This window comes from Panulirus ornatus, chromosome 16, assembly GCF_036320965.1.
Source record: "Panulirus ornatus isolate Po-2019 chromosome 16, ASM3632096v1, whole genome shotgun sequence".
Lineage (NCBI taxonomy): Eukaryota > Metazoa > Arthropoda > Malacostraca > Decapoda > Palinuridae > Panulirus > Panulirus ornatus.
The window spans coordinates 398320-415902 of record NC_092239.1 but is presented as its reverse complement, the minus strand read 5'-3'; the positions used below and the strand labels follow the sequence as shown (position 1 = coordinate 415902).

General features: G+C 43.1%; 1 protein-coding gene across 2 annotated transcripts; it reads right to left on the bottom strand.

The window, feature by feature from the left end:
• Nucleotides 1-1428: 1428 nt before the first annotated feature.
• On the bottom strand, nucleotides 1429-14838 carry LOC139754006 (achaete-scute homolog 1b-like). 2 transcript variants are annotated; one of them, XR_011713803.1, is made up of 3 exons: nucleotides 13901-14824; nucleotides 5403-6020; nucleotides 1429-3683 (listed from the first exon to the last, which is right to left on the bottom strand). XR_011713803.1 is itself a non-coding variant. In XM_071670967.1 (2 exons), exon 1 carries the CDS (start codon nucleotides 14747-14749, stop codon nucleotides 13904-13906), a length of 846 nt encoding a protein of 281 aa, XP_071527068.1. In that variant the 5' UTR covers nucleotides 14750-14838; the 3' UTR covers nucleotides 1429-3683; nucleotides 13901-13903. The 2 variants fall into 2 exon arrangements, 1 of the variants encoding a protein (XP_071527068.1); XM_071670967.1 differs by lacking the exon at nucleotides 5403-6020 and having other exon boundaries at nucleotides 13901-14838.
• Nucleotides 14839-17583: the final 2745 nt, after the last annotated feature.

Genomic DNA, 17583 nt, shown 5'->3' with positions numbered 1-17583 from the left:
CTGGAGGCAAATCATCATTAATTCAGCTGAAATTACCGTCAATAACCTCTAATGGCCGAATTCAGGGACATTTCCCTGGCCGGTGGGAACAATGGTGAAGGCGGAGTCTGGAGGCAGGATGTGTGGGAGAAGTATTATTCCCCACGTCGATTGTATCCTATAATCAATTCCAGGTAAAACTAGAATATAAAAATAGGCATTATATCCACTGTTTGGGAGAGTTTTTCTTGACTGACGCACTGTTTGGAAGGTGTTAGTGTAATGACGCACTGTTAACGAAGCAACCAATGGAGGGCTGATGTGTTAGGAAAGGTGTTAATGGAATGACGCAATGTTAGGGAAGGTGATTGAGAGGTTACGCACTGTTAGAGGAGTCAGTGGACCGACGCGCCATTTGGTAAAGGATTAATGTACTGCCCAGTTAGAGAAGGTGTTATTGAACGATAGCACTGCTAGGAAAGGAGATAGTGGACTTTCACACTGCTGGAATGGGGATGGTAGACTCACGCACTGCTGGGAAGAGGCCAGCAAACTGATGCATTGTTAGGGAGAGTGCCTGTGGAATGGCGTGATTTAGAGCAAAATCAGTTCCAACTGGAAATAACATGGATATACTGACTGAAAAAGTAAAAACATCTCATATAACCGTTTGTTACGCTTCTTGTTATCTCGTAAATTATTGCAGACGGTATACACCCGCGGGAAGCCAGGCGCTCCTACCGCCTGGACTCCATGACTTCATTTCACCACATCCCTGTTAACTCGAAGGAAAGTTTTCTGGTGTCTAATTTTATTAAAGTAACTGAACTCATTTCACTTCTTTCCTCGTATATACTATAACTTTGGCTTTTGACCTACCTATATCTAAGACTTTAAATGGCTAAAATGTGTGCTATGAGAATAGTTGAACCTAGGCTGAAACTATTAACCTCATCAATTGTAGAAAAAGTGTGAACAATTAAAAAGGCACAAACAAACTCCAACGTTAATCAATAACCAATTAATGACAACTCCGGGACCGACTTCCATGAAAGAATCCTAGCGTTATCCAGGACCTGTTTACTAAAGGCTCCCGCAGCCTAAGGGAGTGTAGGAAATGTAAACACCTTTGTTAGTAATAAGGTCTTTGATGACACTGTACTTCCAGTAATGCAGCTTCGCACGAACAACTGATGCTTTTATTAAGGCCATCTCGTTAATGATATATATCCTAGCCTGAGCTAGGTATCGATTTTATTAACAAACCCCAAGGAGTGGATGAACAGCACAGACGACATGATAATGAAGGCCAGAGACAGAATAATACTGGTCAAAGACGCAAGATGACATCGGTTAGAGACACTAGGATGATACCGGTCAAAGATGCAGAGTAACATTTGCCAGAAGTGCGGGAGGATACCGTTTACAGGAGCAGAATAATCAAATCTCTCATGAAGCATTGCCTTTATTTTAACAAAAGCTTATGCATACATATAAAATGTTCTGTACAATATGTACATCCTAGTCTAAAACGTAACAAACATCAGTCTTCTTGACAATGAAGATAAAAAATAGATGGAGGGAACAGACCAACATTCAACTTTACATTTCAGATCACCAGCTATCTGCACACGACAGATCAACGGTCATCCGTACACTATAGACCAACAGTCATTCTTACATTTCACACCTATTATCAACCGTACACTATGGACCAACAGTCATTCTTACACTTCATACTTATCAACCGTACATTATAGACCAACAGTTATCTGTACATTGCATACCAACAGAAAGCTGTACAGTATAATAACAAGAATAACTGACGGTCAAATTCAATCTTTGACACTGCAGTCGTTTAACTTTAAGGATAAGCTGCTTGTAGCTACTTTGTCAACGGTCGACATACACCAAAGACGAGAGGAATAATTGGTTACACTCACATCAGACGGATCAGCTGGAGGGCACACTCATATATCCCGTTAACATACAACAAAAATATACACAACATAATACTATATATTACCACTGGATATTGGAATACAAGGATATGCATGATTGAATAAAGATACAAATATATTGTATGGTATACATGTACAGGTATGTTCTGGAATGTACGAAAATAACATGGGTAATAACAATGCCATACTTGTAATAGAATGTGGTTATGTTTACAAACAGCCACAAACATCAATCCTAGAGTTTGCAGTGGAGCAACTCAGGGAGGTGAGTTGCTTACAGTGTCTTGGATTCCTCGACTTGATTACATTGTACCCATAATTCTGATATATGCTTATCATTAAACAATACTGTTTGAGTCTTTTTTCGAATGAAAAGTTTATGTACCTTCCAGGCACTTGAGCAACCACACAGAATAAAGAGATCATATTTTTAATCAAACTGTTCATAACAACTATACTACAGACATGTATATATAAAAAGGAGATCAGTAATATAATATGTCATAATGACAATCAAAGATTAGTTAACAAATATCAGGCATTAGAGAAAGGCACATAAGTAGCATTTGGAAGCATTGTTAGGTTACCCCTATGTGATAAGGCACGTGTAGACATGCAAATTATGATGTTATATCAGGTGAAGGTAAATGTCACCACGTGTTAGGAAGCTCATGATGTATTGGTTTCAGTGACTACACGAAATGATGAGAATCACTATGAAGGAATCAAATGGTTAATATATGTCTTTATGTCATGTTCAGGTTAACAGTTTGCTTGACAATGTTAAGATACACAGATAGGCTGAGACTCCTGAATGTCGGTGGAGTTTATGAGATTACATAACTTTTCATGTAAAATCTCGTGTCCTACTGGTTCTGGAGGAATATCGCGCAATCCTACTAAGCCAGCTGGCCTGAGAGGAATTCGGGTGCTCGGGCTTGTCCGTCCAGCAGCAACTTCCTAAGAGGGTTGCAGGGCTACTGGCCCAGAGGTCGCTCGTTTCGTGTTTACGTAAGACAGCAAACATTACAAACATAAAAAGTGAACATCCATATAATGTATATATATATATATATATATATATATATATATATATATATATATATATATATATATATATATATAATCACCTAAACATCTGTTGCTGATAAAGAACGTAGTTTGCACATATTACGACAGACTTGAAGACGAGCTCCAAGAACGGTCAGACAGGACCATATATGACCAAGTAATTGATCATGGTGGCCAAACGCAGAGGGAGCTTTGGCGTAATTACATTATGTCTTATAATGCTCTGCTGCACTTTTGACTAGACATTCACAAACCCATAGAGTAAAGGGATACGTATATGTATATATAATGCATTCAACCCAAATATATAATCTTAAGTTCCATCTTGCCATGCTTCCTGTGGCTATGATCTACGGATCTGGCTCGGACGACAGCTGCTTCCTTAATTGCATGTACATCTGTATCCCCCCCCCCCTCCTTCAAAGACAGCCAGTCAGAGAGCCAGCGTCCAGACACCTAGCCAGTCAGTCAGTCACCTAGAAACTCCTGCGATGTTCTTATTTTCTATCTTGTATATGTTTTATTTCAGACGTTGTAGACCCAATGAATTTTTCTTTTGTTTATTCTCTTTAGTTTCTTGCAATTTTCGTTCCACATGATTTTTTCTCCTCTCTCCTACTTTTCTGAATGCTTTTGCCCACGGTTGTTTGTCCAACATGAGAAACTCTGCACCTGCAAAAAAAGAAAAAAATTTGTTAGATTTGATTAAGTCCTGGATATGTTTTCAAAGTGACAATTCCTAGTATGTATGAGTCTGTTCGTATATATATATATATATATATATATATATATATATATATATATATATATATATATATATATATATATATATAGGTATATGAGGAAGTTGTAGGGGTTGAAAAAGAGCGCAAATATGAGTTAGAGTGAGCGAGTATCCTTATGATAAACGTTAGGAAGCATGAGATGTTTTGGAAGGAGGTAAATAATGTGTGAAAGAGAAAAGAATAAATGGGAACATCGGTGAAGAGAGCAAAAGGGGAAATGATAAAAGGTAGTGATCTAATTAGGAGGAGATGGAGTGAGTATTTTGAAGGACTCTTAAATGTGCCTCATGATGACAGATGTAGGGTTTTCGGGTCGGGTGTTATGCCTTAAGAATATACAGAAAGGGAGGAAAGCTGCGAGGAGTTGTGAGAACTTTTGATAAAGGTTGTAAGGCATATGTACTAGTTGGATGAGAGGGAAGGGAATAGTTCCAAGTAAAGGTTGGTCTGCGGCAGGGGTGTGTGATGTCACTATGGTTGTTCAATTTGTTTATGGATGGGGTGATGAGGGAGGTTAATATGAGTCTTGTGGAGAGGGCCTAGTATGCAACCTGTGGAGGATGAGAGGGCCTGGGAAGTGAGTCAGTCGTTCTTTTCTAATGATACAAAGCAAGCGGTGTTCTCGAGTGAAAAACTGAAGCTGGTGACTGAGTCTGGGACAGCGAGTGAAACTAGGAAGTTGAGATTAAATGTGAATAAAATCAAGGTCATTAAGTTTAACAGGGTTGAGGGAAAGGCTAATTGGTATGCGAGTCTGAATGGAGAAAACTTGGAGGAAGTGAAGTGTTTTAGATATCTGGGAGTGGACATGGCAGCGAATGGGACCATGGAAGCGGATGTGAGCCATAGGATGGATAAGGGGGTGAAGGTGTTAGGAGCGCTTGAAAACACATGTGGTTAGTGGTTAGTTGCACGGTGGCTGGCGCACCATAAAGAGGCAGTGTTCACAATGTCTTAAAGTATCCTGGACTATTTAACAGTGAAGGTAGACATGTAACTAATAGTGTGTTATGAAAGCTTCAAGCATTTTAGTGTTTCGCAAAGTCATAGCTACAAAACCCGAACGGTGGTCACGGGAAAAGTCATTTAATCTAAAAACCACCACCTGATCCGTTCCAATAGTCTTACCTCATGCTTCATTTCGGGAAACTGATCGTTACATCCGGAGTAACAGTGAATGCACATCTCCCTTAAACATAATCCTAAAATATAATCAGTCCTTTGGAAATGTCAGGTTATCATTGGAATTTACAATGCACCAGACTTTTCAGTCTTTGTCAGGTACTGTAGACAGCAACGACTTGGAAATGAATGTAACGACTTTGATATGTATTTGATGTTGGAGAGGCAATATAGTCCTTTTAATGTTAGTCTTATGATGTGTTTACTATAAAACCCTTTAATGATCAGATATCCATGACGTAATCGTTTCAAAAGACTGTCATTAGACCTGGGAGTCTACCAGCTTAACTACCAATTTAAATCTGGCGGCTGCATTACAGTTGATAACCATGGGAACCATAGGCACTCTAAGGCCAGGAGCAATTCAGTCAGCCTTTCACTATAGAAACTCAGATGCACTGGACCCCATTCATCCCAAACTTACCGGTTATTATTAGCATTAGAAAGTGGGCAAACCCCTTTCCTTCTCTTCTTGCGAGATAGTTGGACTCCGACCGTATCGTAGACTTCATCTAGCTGTCACAGGGACATGCTAGACCTTCTGAAGCTTACAGGGGGATTATGGAAGCTTCTGCTCATCCATCGTAATTACTGTCTGCATATCTAGAGGTGCTCCACCGACACCAGCTGTTTCTTGACTTCAGGTGTTTTCATGCAGATATCATAAGCACTGTTGGATAACACAGTAGAGAGATTTTCATTTGGATTTCGCGCAACCCACTCTACGGAGCAGAAGCGGCAGAAGCGGCAGAAGCCTCAGTTGTCGAGAGGGCTGGATGAACTGCTGGCGGAGAGTTTTGTGGCGGCAAGACTGACTGGGAATTCTTGCTCAAATAGAAAATTTGGCGAAAACTTGAAGTAGAAGGGCCAAACTATAGGATCCTGAGGACGTACTCAGATATTCGCCTTCTGAAGAAGTTTACTCAAAAGCTCAGTGACTTCAACCCTCACAGATACACTGAGATTGTATAGTTGATGTGAAGTAGGTGACCAGTAGTACATGATGATGGAAAAGCATGACTAGATTTATCCCTTGAAGTACCTGTCGAAGAGAGGGAGGTTAATGTTACCATCTGTCCTAATTTCATCTCATATTTACAAATACATGTATCATTCATTAGTAGGTACTGTTATTAAGTTATTCAGATACCAATATCATATACAAGATATCAGTCAAATATACTTAATATATTCACCCCCTTGCTGATAAAAATACTACATTGAAAATACTCCTATTCCCTTATCCGCCGGCCGTCTAGACGGCATTGAATTGAATTTCTCCAAAGCGTGGCCCGTTTCAATGGCGCCATTCAATGGACAGAATTATATTTTCCAGTTTTTCAAAAGGCAAGTTGGCGGGAGGATTAAGTTCGCGGATGTACAAGAGAAACTACGCTTGCTCACATGAGCCGGGAAATTTCAACGCCAACAAGGTAGTGAACCTTTAGAACTCTGCTCCCGGGAACTTATCGTCAACGACAGCGTCATTTACCGGAATTCGCCATAAATGCAGCCAGGCATAAATCCATATCAGATCTAATCTCCGTTTCCTCCACAGCAGCACAAACGTGTCCATAGAACAGGGTTGGGACGAGGAATGGTTGTTGGGGTAGGGGAGGGATGGGGGGATGGGGGTTAGTTGCTCACGTGTTCGAGTTGCCATATCATATTTGATTTCAGTACTGTAAGGGAGATTGATCGCATTCACCAGGTTCCTACAAATTTTGTTTGCGGCAGAAATATGTAAATGCTGCATAGTAAGACAGGCATTGCTCCCCAGTCACAGTTTACTGGAAGGCAGAAGCAGTACGTGACGTGTTGGTTATCGTGGCGCGGGCGTCGGCCAGGACAAAAGCGGGAGTCTGGCGGGATACGGACCACTGCACTACTTCGCTCCAGTGATTACCGCGCCGTCCGTATTCCTGCACTCATGACTTGTTCTTGGTTTCACTCATTTGTTTCCTTTTTTCATATCATTGCTTGTCGTAAAAACATCAACAGTATCAACTGAAAATTAGATTTTAAGGTTCGTCTTCAATTTTCGGCCAAATGCCTACTAAAAAACTAATGGAAATAAGGCTCTACGGAAGTCGCGGCCCAAAACATTTTCCTTTTCTCCCTCCGGTCCTCATCGTTGGCCAAAGAGCTGAAGTTTGCTTGGCCAGGACCAGGACGATATGAGAGCAGGAAAAATACTCTTCCACGCACGGCTTGGCATGCTGAGTTGGAGTAAGATTACCTGGGATTAGCCAGATGGCTTTTCTACATGAGAATGAAGAATATGCTGCTTTACAAAACATTTTCCTCTCGATGAGTTTACTCATGGGTATTCAATCCTCGGAGTGGAAGCGGTAACTCAGGACTTAGCTGGAAATGTTAGGCAAAATTTATGTGTGTGCGTAACGAAAGATGAGTATGTATGCACATAGTAAGACATGAATATGTGTTTACGTGAAAGGATGGCTGTATAACATATCATGTGCATACATGATTAGAAGTGAGTATTTGTGGGAGCAGAAATAAATGTGCGCACAATAAGATATGATCGTACATATAGAAAGAAATAATTGTGTAAGAAAGGAATGATGTTTGTTTGTTTGTGTGTGTGTGTGTGTGTGTGTGTGTGTGTGCGTGCGTGTGTGAGTGTGTGTGTGTGTGTGTGTGTGTGTGTGTGTGTGTGTGTGTGCGAGGTGAAAAATGAGATTTATTTGTAGACAAGGTTAAAAAAATGAGTGCATGCATTTCTGGGTGTTCTAAAAAGAGTGAATATGAGTAAGCCAAGTGAGGATTTTTTCTTCTGAGGTTCCCCTTGGCTTGGGTATCTGGGTTAGGATAAGAAGAGGCCGCAGCAGAGTACACAGGAGGAGCTATGGCTGCAGCAGACAACACAGTGGGAACTTTGGCTCCTGCAGGGCACATAGTGAGACACATGCCTGCAGTAGAGCATATAATGGGAGCTATGGCTGCAAGAGAGAACACAGAGTGAACTATAGCTGAAGCAGAGCACACAGTGTAAACTATGGCTGTAGAGGAGCACAGTCGGAAACATAGAAAAAACAATGCATATATTTGGATGGCTAAAGCAGAACATACAGTGGAATCATTGGCAGCAACATGTAGTGGGAACTATGGTTAAAGTAAAACACACATTAGGAACTGTGGGTGAAGCAGAAGAAACAGAAGTAATCGTGGTTGAAGCAGAGCACACTATGTAAAATATAGCTGCAGAAGAGCATGGAGGGAACTATGGCTGATGCAGAGAACAAAGTGGGAACTAGAAGTGTAGCAGAGTATATTGTGGAAAGGTGGCTGCAGCAAAGCACAAAGTGGGAACTATGGCTGAAACAAAGCACTCAGTGAGAACTATGACTGCTCTGAAAAGCGCAGTGGGAACTATGACTGCAGAAAATCACACAGTGGGAAGCATCGTTGCTGCAGAGCATACTGCGAGAATTATGACTGAAGTAGAGCACAGAGCTGGAACTAACACCGTATTCCGAAACCTCCTGTTAAGATATTGAACCATAAAGATAAAGAGAAGACAAGGAAAAGAAATCTATTCTCAGCTTACAAGACCCAAGACACTTTAAGACAAAAGAAGAAAAAACTTGAGCGCTAAGGTGTGAAGGCAGTCGAACCAATCTCTTGAACAGAACATTAGCTTGAGAATCCATTACAAAAGAAAGGATTGATACAACACAAAATCCTGAGGGCAGTGTTAGTAATGTTGACAAGGAGGATAGGAAGACAGTGAGCGGGAAGTATGAGGTGAATGTTAAGATAATGGGGAAGGGTACGGAGAGTGTCGGTATTATGTGGAAGTGAGGGAAAAGGGCGGCAGGACAGTGCTGGGAAAGTGGGTAAGGGAGGAGCACCACGACGGTGCTAGGAGTGACATTAAGAGTAAAAGGCAGCAGGACAGTTCAGGAATTGGAGGCAAGGAGAGGGGTGGCAGTACAATGCTGAGGGGTAGGGAATATGGATGCAGGACGGCGCTGAGTGTGGGTTTAAGTGAGGGGGAAACAAGACCTTGCTTGAAGTGGTGGTGAGAGAAGAGAGCAGGAGGATTGTGCTCATAGGTTGAAGGGAGGGGAAGAAGGACGCTGTTGAGAGCAATAGTGAAGGAAGGGAACAGAAGGACGACGCTAGGAGTAAGAATGAGGGGAGAGGGCATCAGGACGACGCTTGGTTGGGAGTGCGGAATGGAACGGTAGGACGATGCTGGGAGTGGTGGTGCTAGAATAGGGTAGCTGGTGGTTCTAGAAGTGTGGCTGAGGGAGGAGGAGGCAGGACGTTACTGGGAGTAATGGTGAGGGGAGGGTACAACAGGATGATTCTGAGGTGGAGGTAAGGGAAGGAGCAACAGGACGGTGCTGGAAGTAAGGATGAATAGAGGGGACAACAGTACGATGCTGAGAGAGGAGGGGGCGGCAAGACGCGTGACGGCCTCCCGTGCTAGTGGCAGCCTGGTGGTTCAGGGTCATCCAGTGGGGTCATCTCTACATAAATTCTGCCAGTTTATGACTTTATGACAATAACAATATATTGAATTACAAAGAAACAGAGTATGAGGGGATACAGACAGACAGACACAAAAACAGATAAAGGAAGAAATATAGAATTGAAAACAGACATACAGAGTCTATTTTTCCAGTCTAGTTGCACAAGGGATAATAGTGACCAAGACATGTGTATCTGAGGCCAGCATTAATCAAGTAAGAACTCTAGTAACAGAAGTAGCTGTAGTGGTAGCAAGAATAGGGGCACGTGGCAGTAATAGTTAGTGGTAAGGGTTATGGCAAAGATTCAGCATCAGTACTATATTAGTGGTATCAAGTGCTAGTATTTTTCATTACCATAACAGCAGTATTTCTGAGGCAACTGTAATGATTTCAGTTCTCGTGGTAAGTGGAGTACTGGTATGAATATTAGTAGTAAAACGAGTAATGACATTGTTTATGGTGACAATAACACTTGTAAAAGTAGTAGCACAAATTATACTAAGATTGGTCGTAGTACTTACATTAGAATTCTGAGCATCCGTAGCAGCAACAATTGCAGTAGGAACCTTTGTCTTCTCCTGTCCCCCATCCCTGAACCATGGGAAATGGAGAGAGTAGGGTGAAGAGGAGTAGCCTTGGAAAGTCAAGGTGAGTGTTGAAATAGGTGAGAGGAGTAGGATGAGGTGGGATGACGTAGGAAAGTGATGGGTAACTGAGAAGAGCTTGGTGGGGTAACTGAGGGATGTCATGAAGACAGAGTAACTGGAGAGAGAAGAGTGTGGGGAGGGGGATATCTGGGGAGAGTAGAGCCTGATAAAGTGGCAGGTAAGAGTAGAGCATGTTAAGGTATCTGGGAAGGGTAAAGCTTGGTGGAGTAACTAGGGAAAGTACAGCTTGGTGGAGCACATTGGAGGGGTGATGGAGAGATTCAGGGAGATTTTGAGAGTAGGGTGTTATAGATATCAAGGGAAAGTAAGGCTTGGTTGAGTATCTGGGGAGGGAGAATAGGGGGTTGTGGTGTAGCTGAGCAGAGTAGAGAATGGTGGAGTAATTAGGGTGAGTAAGGTTAGGTGGAGTATCCTGTGAAAGTGGAGGGGAGAGAGAGAGAGAGAGAGAGAGAGAGAGAGAGAGAGAGAGAGAGAGAGAGAGAAAGAGAGAAAGAGAGAGAGAGAGAGAGAGAGAGAGAGGGGGGGGGGGGGAATTGACATTACCACGTTTCTGTCTGCCACGTACAGCTTTACGTTTCTTTAACGCAAGGCCAACATACCATCATACAAAAAAAGGTATATGGTACCCTGGGTCTGTTAACAATCTCTCTCTCTCTCTCTCTCTCTCTCTCTCTCTCTCTCTCTCTCTCTCTCTCTCTCTCTCTCTTGAAGCTGTATCCATATATGGTAACCTGGGTTTGCTGACTATCTCTCTTGAAGCTACATCGATATATGGTAACCTGGGTCTGTTAAAGGATTTTCTCTTTCTTGAAGCTATATCGATATACAGTTTATGGATGTTTACGTTCCAATGTCTTCCTGCGGTATTTGTCACTCGTATGATTACCAGAAATGTAAAATGTTGGTTAGAAAAAATAACGATAATGATAGTGAATAAATAAATCATATATGCGATATACTTTTCCCAGGAAACTAGCACCACTATTCTTTTAGGGAGAAATATGAGAAAAATTTATGTAAGCCCATATTTTGAGGGTCGGTGTGGACCATAGCGGCTGGCGAGCCTTATGCCGACCTACACAAAGAAAGACCGTTGATTCAACCCACCGTTCGGATTCGTCTTAAGTGAGCTACTTATTTGCGAAATTCTATTTTGGAGACCTTATTCATGGCAAAGGTGCTGTGAAACTGTGATGCTCTGAGTTAGGTATAAAACAGAGCAGGAACCCATAGAAAGATTACTACTTACAATTTTGTTGAAATCACCAAGTGTTAAAATCGTAACTTGCTGTAGTTTAGAGCTATCAGTATATGGTTGTGCTCAGTTTTTCAGAAACTTCGAGCTACTTGTTATGGTGTATCATACATAACCTCCTTAGGACTATATGAAGTATGAATCAATATCTTGACACTCGTTAAGAGTTGAAATGCTCATGACCATGCATTGAATTCCTGGTACCACTTCACATATTGCTGATTACTCCCTCTTCTTACTAGGAATAAGTCAACCTATTTTCTTTCTGTTTCACCCTTTTTACTTGGTAATCTTCGTTTCATTTTACAATGAGCATATGGTTATCATGTCTCCCAGTTGCTTATTCGAAAATTCGGCTACGTTTATATTGATCAATTTTCTCTGTTCTGCAAGTATCCACATATTTTCTCTGAAGCAGAACATGATGACGTTCTCCCTTTGGCCATTACAGAAGAGTATCTACTCTACCCTTTGGCTCTGACATGACAGTCTCCTCTCCTCTACGATGCGTCAGTTCAGAAACTTTAGTTTCCTTTTCACATTATAACGAAACAAAATCTTCCTTCTCCTAAACCCTAAAGAACAACATCGTTCCCTAAGTTAGAGTAACTCAGCATATCAATGTCTTTTGGATTATATATCAGAAACAAACAACTACTGTGCCCTTCCTAGATGGAAGGTAGGGTGGATAGCAGGGCATCTGTCTTAAGTTTTAGAAGGGATCAGTTCTCCTTACGAGGTGTGGGTGTGAGCTACTCCGTCTGTCTAAAAGAACCTTGGTTATTGCCACTGAGATGGATAGGAAGATAGGACTCTACAATGAGGTATATCACCATTACAGCTCGAAGCAAAAAACATACATTCCAAAAAAATTTATATTTTCGTAATTTCGTGCTGTAGAATATCAGTCTTTTCTGTATTTTGATAAAATCAAAAATTATCATAAAGGTACTTAGTTGTCCAGATACAAACAAGCTAATGGACTAGTGGACTGGCATAATGATGCACAAAACCTCTCGGTATGGCATTACACATTTAGTGTCCTCTCTCTCTCTCTCTCTCTTAGTGTAAGATAACATTTTCAGAATAAGCAGGTTTCTCAAGCGGAAACGGCCGCGTGAACAGTTTTAGAAGCATCATTAGCACCACAAGTTGTCCTTCTCAATGTAGCTCAGTCAGAACGTCTATGTAGCCTTTGCACTTTGCTCCTACAACTAGTCTAGACCTCTTTTCCCTTCGCTTTCTCTCTAACCCTATCTTATACTACATCAAATCACGTACATCAGTATCTGACTGCTTGATAGCTTTGGATTTGTTATACAGTAATTTCCATGTGCACAGTCAAACGGCAAAGTTCAATCTCTTACCATACCAACCGTACAACTTATAACCTCCGTGAGTAGTTCTTACTATTACCCTGTAGCAGTATAACTCTCACTATCAATCTATAGTACAACTCTAACTATAATCCTGTAGTACAATTTTCATTATCAATCTGTAATGCAACTCTTACTATTATCCTCTAGTTTAACTCTCACTGTCAACCAATAATTCAACTCTTGCCTTTATTTGTAGTACAACTCTCACTGTCTACCTGTAATACAGCTCTTACTGTCATCCTGTAGTGTAACTTTGACTCTCAATCTGCAGAACAGCTCTTACTACTATCCCGTACTACAACCCTTTCTATCAACATGTTATACAACTCTTTTGCTATCATTCTACAGTAGAACTCTCGTTATTATCTTGTAATACAACTCGCTACCGACGTGAAATACGACTCCTAGAATCACCCTGTGGTACAACTCTCACTATCACCCTGTAATATAACTCTTACTATCATCTTGCAGTACAGCTCTCATTATCAACCTATATTATAACTCTTACTATGATTCTGTTTCACTTCTCACTATCAACCAGCAGTACAACTCTTACGATCATCCTGTAGTGCAACGCTCACTGTCAGCTTGCAGGATGACTCATTATCACTGCAGTACAACTTTCACTCTCACTCTGCAGTACAACTCGAAATTCATTCTACAAGACTGACTATCATAATTTTCAATCACCCTAGACCATAACCATACACACCTTTCCCCATACAATAATTGTTCATCCCATTGCGCAATTTTGACTATCATACCTTAGTGCAGTTATCATTCTCATACCGTAGTACAGCCCTCACTGTAACCATGTAACGCGTCTCATTGCCCACCTACAGAACACCTCACTATCATTCCGTTACATAGCTCCCATTGTCATCCTGAGACTTACCTCTTTACTTCCATGATTCAACTTTCCCATTTTGAAGCACAAATCTTACTGTCATCTCGTAGCGTCAGTCTCACCTCCTACCTACTGAACAGCTCAACATGTTAAACAAACATTGCCACCCCATTGTACTGCTGTCACGGTAACTGTGATGTGCAACTCTTGCTACACTGACAGCAAGATATCAACCTGCTACTGGCACTTGCCCTTCCTAGAGAGTACTGACCTGCTATTGGCACTGCTGCCACGAAGCGATGGCGTCAAGCAATTCCTCGTCGTCTTGCGACGTGGTTGTGTCATAGGTGTCGAGAGAGTCGAGGGTGTCCGGCAGCAAGGTACTGGCCTCGGGCGAAAACACACTGGTCATGCTGCTCACCGTCGTCGCTGCCTCCGGTGCTGAGAATGCTGAGTCGTAAGAGGGCGTTGGAGAGGCCGCAGCGTCGCTGCACGTGGGTGACACGGAAGCCACGCTCATAGGGTACACTGACGCAGCCACTGGTGACACATTTTCGCTGTAGTAGTAACTTGGGTACTGGAGGACTCGGTACTGAGACTGAGAAAGGACGGTGGTGGGAGCAACGGCGTTTGTGTAGGGCTGTGAAGGAACCCTGGGAGTCGGCGAGGATTGGGAGGAGACCACCAGGGAGTTAGTGTGGCGCATAAGGGCGTCATGGTCTTCCAGCAGCTCCTGCAGTGAACGGATGTAATCCACCGCTTGCTTCAGAGTTTCCACTTTGCTGATCTTCTTTGCCTTAGCGGCACCAGGGATGTGTTGGCGTAACGTAGCGAACCCGTTGTTGACCTGTTTCACTCGGTTTCTCTCGCGGGCGTTACGACGTGCTACTGCCACGGGGGCTGGCGACACCACATACCCAACGCCGAAGTTGATGCGCCTCTTACACTTTACAGGTTCAGGGCTTGGTTCCGATAACTTCCTTTTCACTCCCGTCTTGGGTGGCGTTAGGGTGGCGGGGGAAGCGGTGGTAGTGATTACCGTCACAGCCTTAGAGATGGTGACGCCCTTGTGTGGTGACGGTCGTATGGGCACAAGGCGTTGTGTGGTGGTTGCCGACATCCTGGGGGAATGACGCCTGCGACACGAGCGGCGGACCTCTACTAACTACCTTAACTCTTGCGGTCCCTCTATTTGTAACCTCGGTGCGTCAGACCACGCCTACACTGGCCAGGTGACCGTCCCGATAACCTCTCTCTCGCTTCACACTTTTACATCAGAACATGATTGTTGCTTCACTGAAGAAAATAGTGGAGGAGCAACACACAGGTGATCTTCCCATGTGGTATGATAAATATCGCTATGGAACGAAGTACAAGTGAGGAGATAAAGTAGATAGTGATTGAGATTCTGGCGAGATGTGGCAGGTGGCGTGGGCGCGTGGCGGGGCGCGCGACCAGGGCGCGTGCCGGCAGCGTGGGGAACTTGCCGCAGCCGCCACGCGAGCACACTACTATACACTCTTACTACTCATTTATTACCTCACGACCCACCGCCAAGGACTAACCTCCTCCTCTGCTGACGTTTACCTGTTCATGATAGGTCACTCCAGCCCGACATTTGGTAATAATGGCGGTAAGTTCCTCTCAAGAAAATCTTGACAGTATATGGAATCTTGCATCTGTGGTGGTGGTGGTGGTGAGGTGTTGCTGGGGGAGAGGGAGAGAGGAGAGTTATCAGTAGCCAACCACACACACGAACAAACTCACTGGCACACGCACGCACGAACAACCTCGTACACTCACATGTATCACCACAAGTCGACAAAGAGACACATACGCGTGTCATTGTCTACTTGACTCTCTTCTATGGAAGCACCAAACCGAAGTCAACTCTGCGAGATAACGTTTCTTGCCATAAGACTGAGTGGATTGTTGTCAAATTTCCCTATGATAGGTAAACTTACAGAAAGAAGCATTGGTTCCTTAGATCATTGTAGGATTAACTTCATGCTCAAATTATAGAACATATGAACCATACCTTTCCTCTATAGGGTGAGATATTATTTCTTCTAAACAAAAGCGATTTCTTAATAGGAACATATCCATCACAGCAACCCTCGGCCAAACAGAAAAAAAAGATTGAATCTGTAAAAATGAATAATGCAAACTCTTTTTGCCAGTCGATTGTGGTAGAAAACTATAAATACACTGGCCATCTTACCAGTGGCTGGCAGGCCATCCATCCCTCCAGTGGTCGGCCGGCCAACCATCTCTTCAGTAGTCGTTAGGCCACTCATCCCTCCAGTGATCGGTAGGTCTCCCATTCCTTCAGCGGTCGGAAAACCACCCATCCCTCTGGGGGTCGGCAGGTCATCCATCCCTCCAGTGGTCGAGACCCTTTAACGTGAAAGCTGTGAGCACGAGGCTCAAGGCAGGTTCATGCTGCAAGTGGGTTTTTTCTTTGTGTAGGCGTAACAGGTACAGCTGCAGCCACCGTGTACTGATGATACGCAGGGAGGGGGGATGGTGGCTTCTACAGCTTGCGTGTGCTGATGATAGGAAGGTAGAGAGAGTTGGGGGGTTGCTGCAGCCAGCGTTTGCTGAGTGCTACCAAGAGGAAGGGACTGGTGCAGCCAGGGCGTGCTGATAGTGGTGAGGAAGAGGGAAGAGGGGTTGGTGCAGCCTGTGTTTATGGCGACCAGGCGAAGGAAACTGGTGTAGCCAGGGTATGCTGACAGCGACCAGGCGGAGGGGGAGGGAGCTGGTGAAGCCAGGGTGTGTGCTGACGTTGGGCAGGAGGAGGGGGACGGGTGGGGGCTGGTGCAGCTGTCCCTCCTGGCTTGGCCCGTCCTGCGGCGAGTGGTGGTGTTGTAGAGTTCGTGTTAATGAGGGTGATCGTGGCGGTGGTGGTAATGAGGGTGAAAGTGGTATAGCGATAGTAGTATTAAGAATGATAGTGGTTGAGGCGATATTAGTAATAATGGTGGTGCTGATGGTAATATTGGTAGCAATGGTGATAGTGATAATGGTAGTCAGGGTGGTAATGAAGGTGATTGTGGTATTACTTCTAATGTTACTAGTAGTGATAGTGTTAGTGTTGATTGTGGTGATAATGATAGTTGTGGTAGTAAGTGATGATGGATGGTAGTCGCGTTGTTGCTAATGATGATACTGATGGTGGTAGTGGTGATTGAACTGACAGTGGCAGTGATGGTGGCGGTGGTATTGATATACAAGACACTGTCTTCAAACAACTTTATGAACTTGACTGTGATAAAACAAAGGTGTATGAGAAAGACATAGAGAGGTAGGTAGATAGAGAGAAAGAGAGAGAGAGAGAGTACTTGTTTTCGAGTACTTACGATGATATATTTCCAAAAGGCATGGCTACCGCACAGCGCTTACAGCAGAAAAATCTAAAATTGCGAAAAACGTTAAGTTACGTATTGTCAAGTGCTCTGAACGAGATGAAGAACTTTTATGTTTGCAGACTGAATGCCAGCAGGTGTAGGTGTGGCAGAAAGAGATGGCTGCAACCTTGATCAAAGGAGCGAAACTTGACGGCCACTGAAGTGCTGGTTCACTGCGCACCCGTCACTAATCCCGCTGATACCCAGACAGGTAATAGCACCCTGATCGCTGAGAGACAGGAGGTGGACTTAAGAGATCAAAATAAGGTGAGGCTGCGAAGCCTAAACTGTCAGGGAAGAGATATGAAGTTTCTAGTGGATCAGTAATGTCTGGCATAGTGAATATTTCTAATAAGAAGCGAAAAGAAGGAATTGTAGGAGACTAGTAATGAATGAGCAGTCATCCGTCCATGAATATTGGAAGATGTATGTAAGGAAATGTTCTTAGTTTGGCTATAAATGAGAACTGTGCTTAAGAACGTTCGAAATGAGATATACGTATACATCGAAGTAAACTAACGAAAAATAACAATCTGGAAACTCA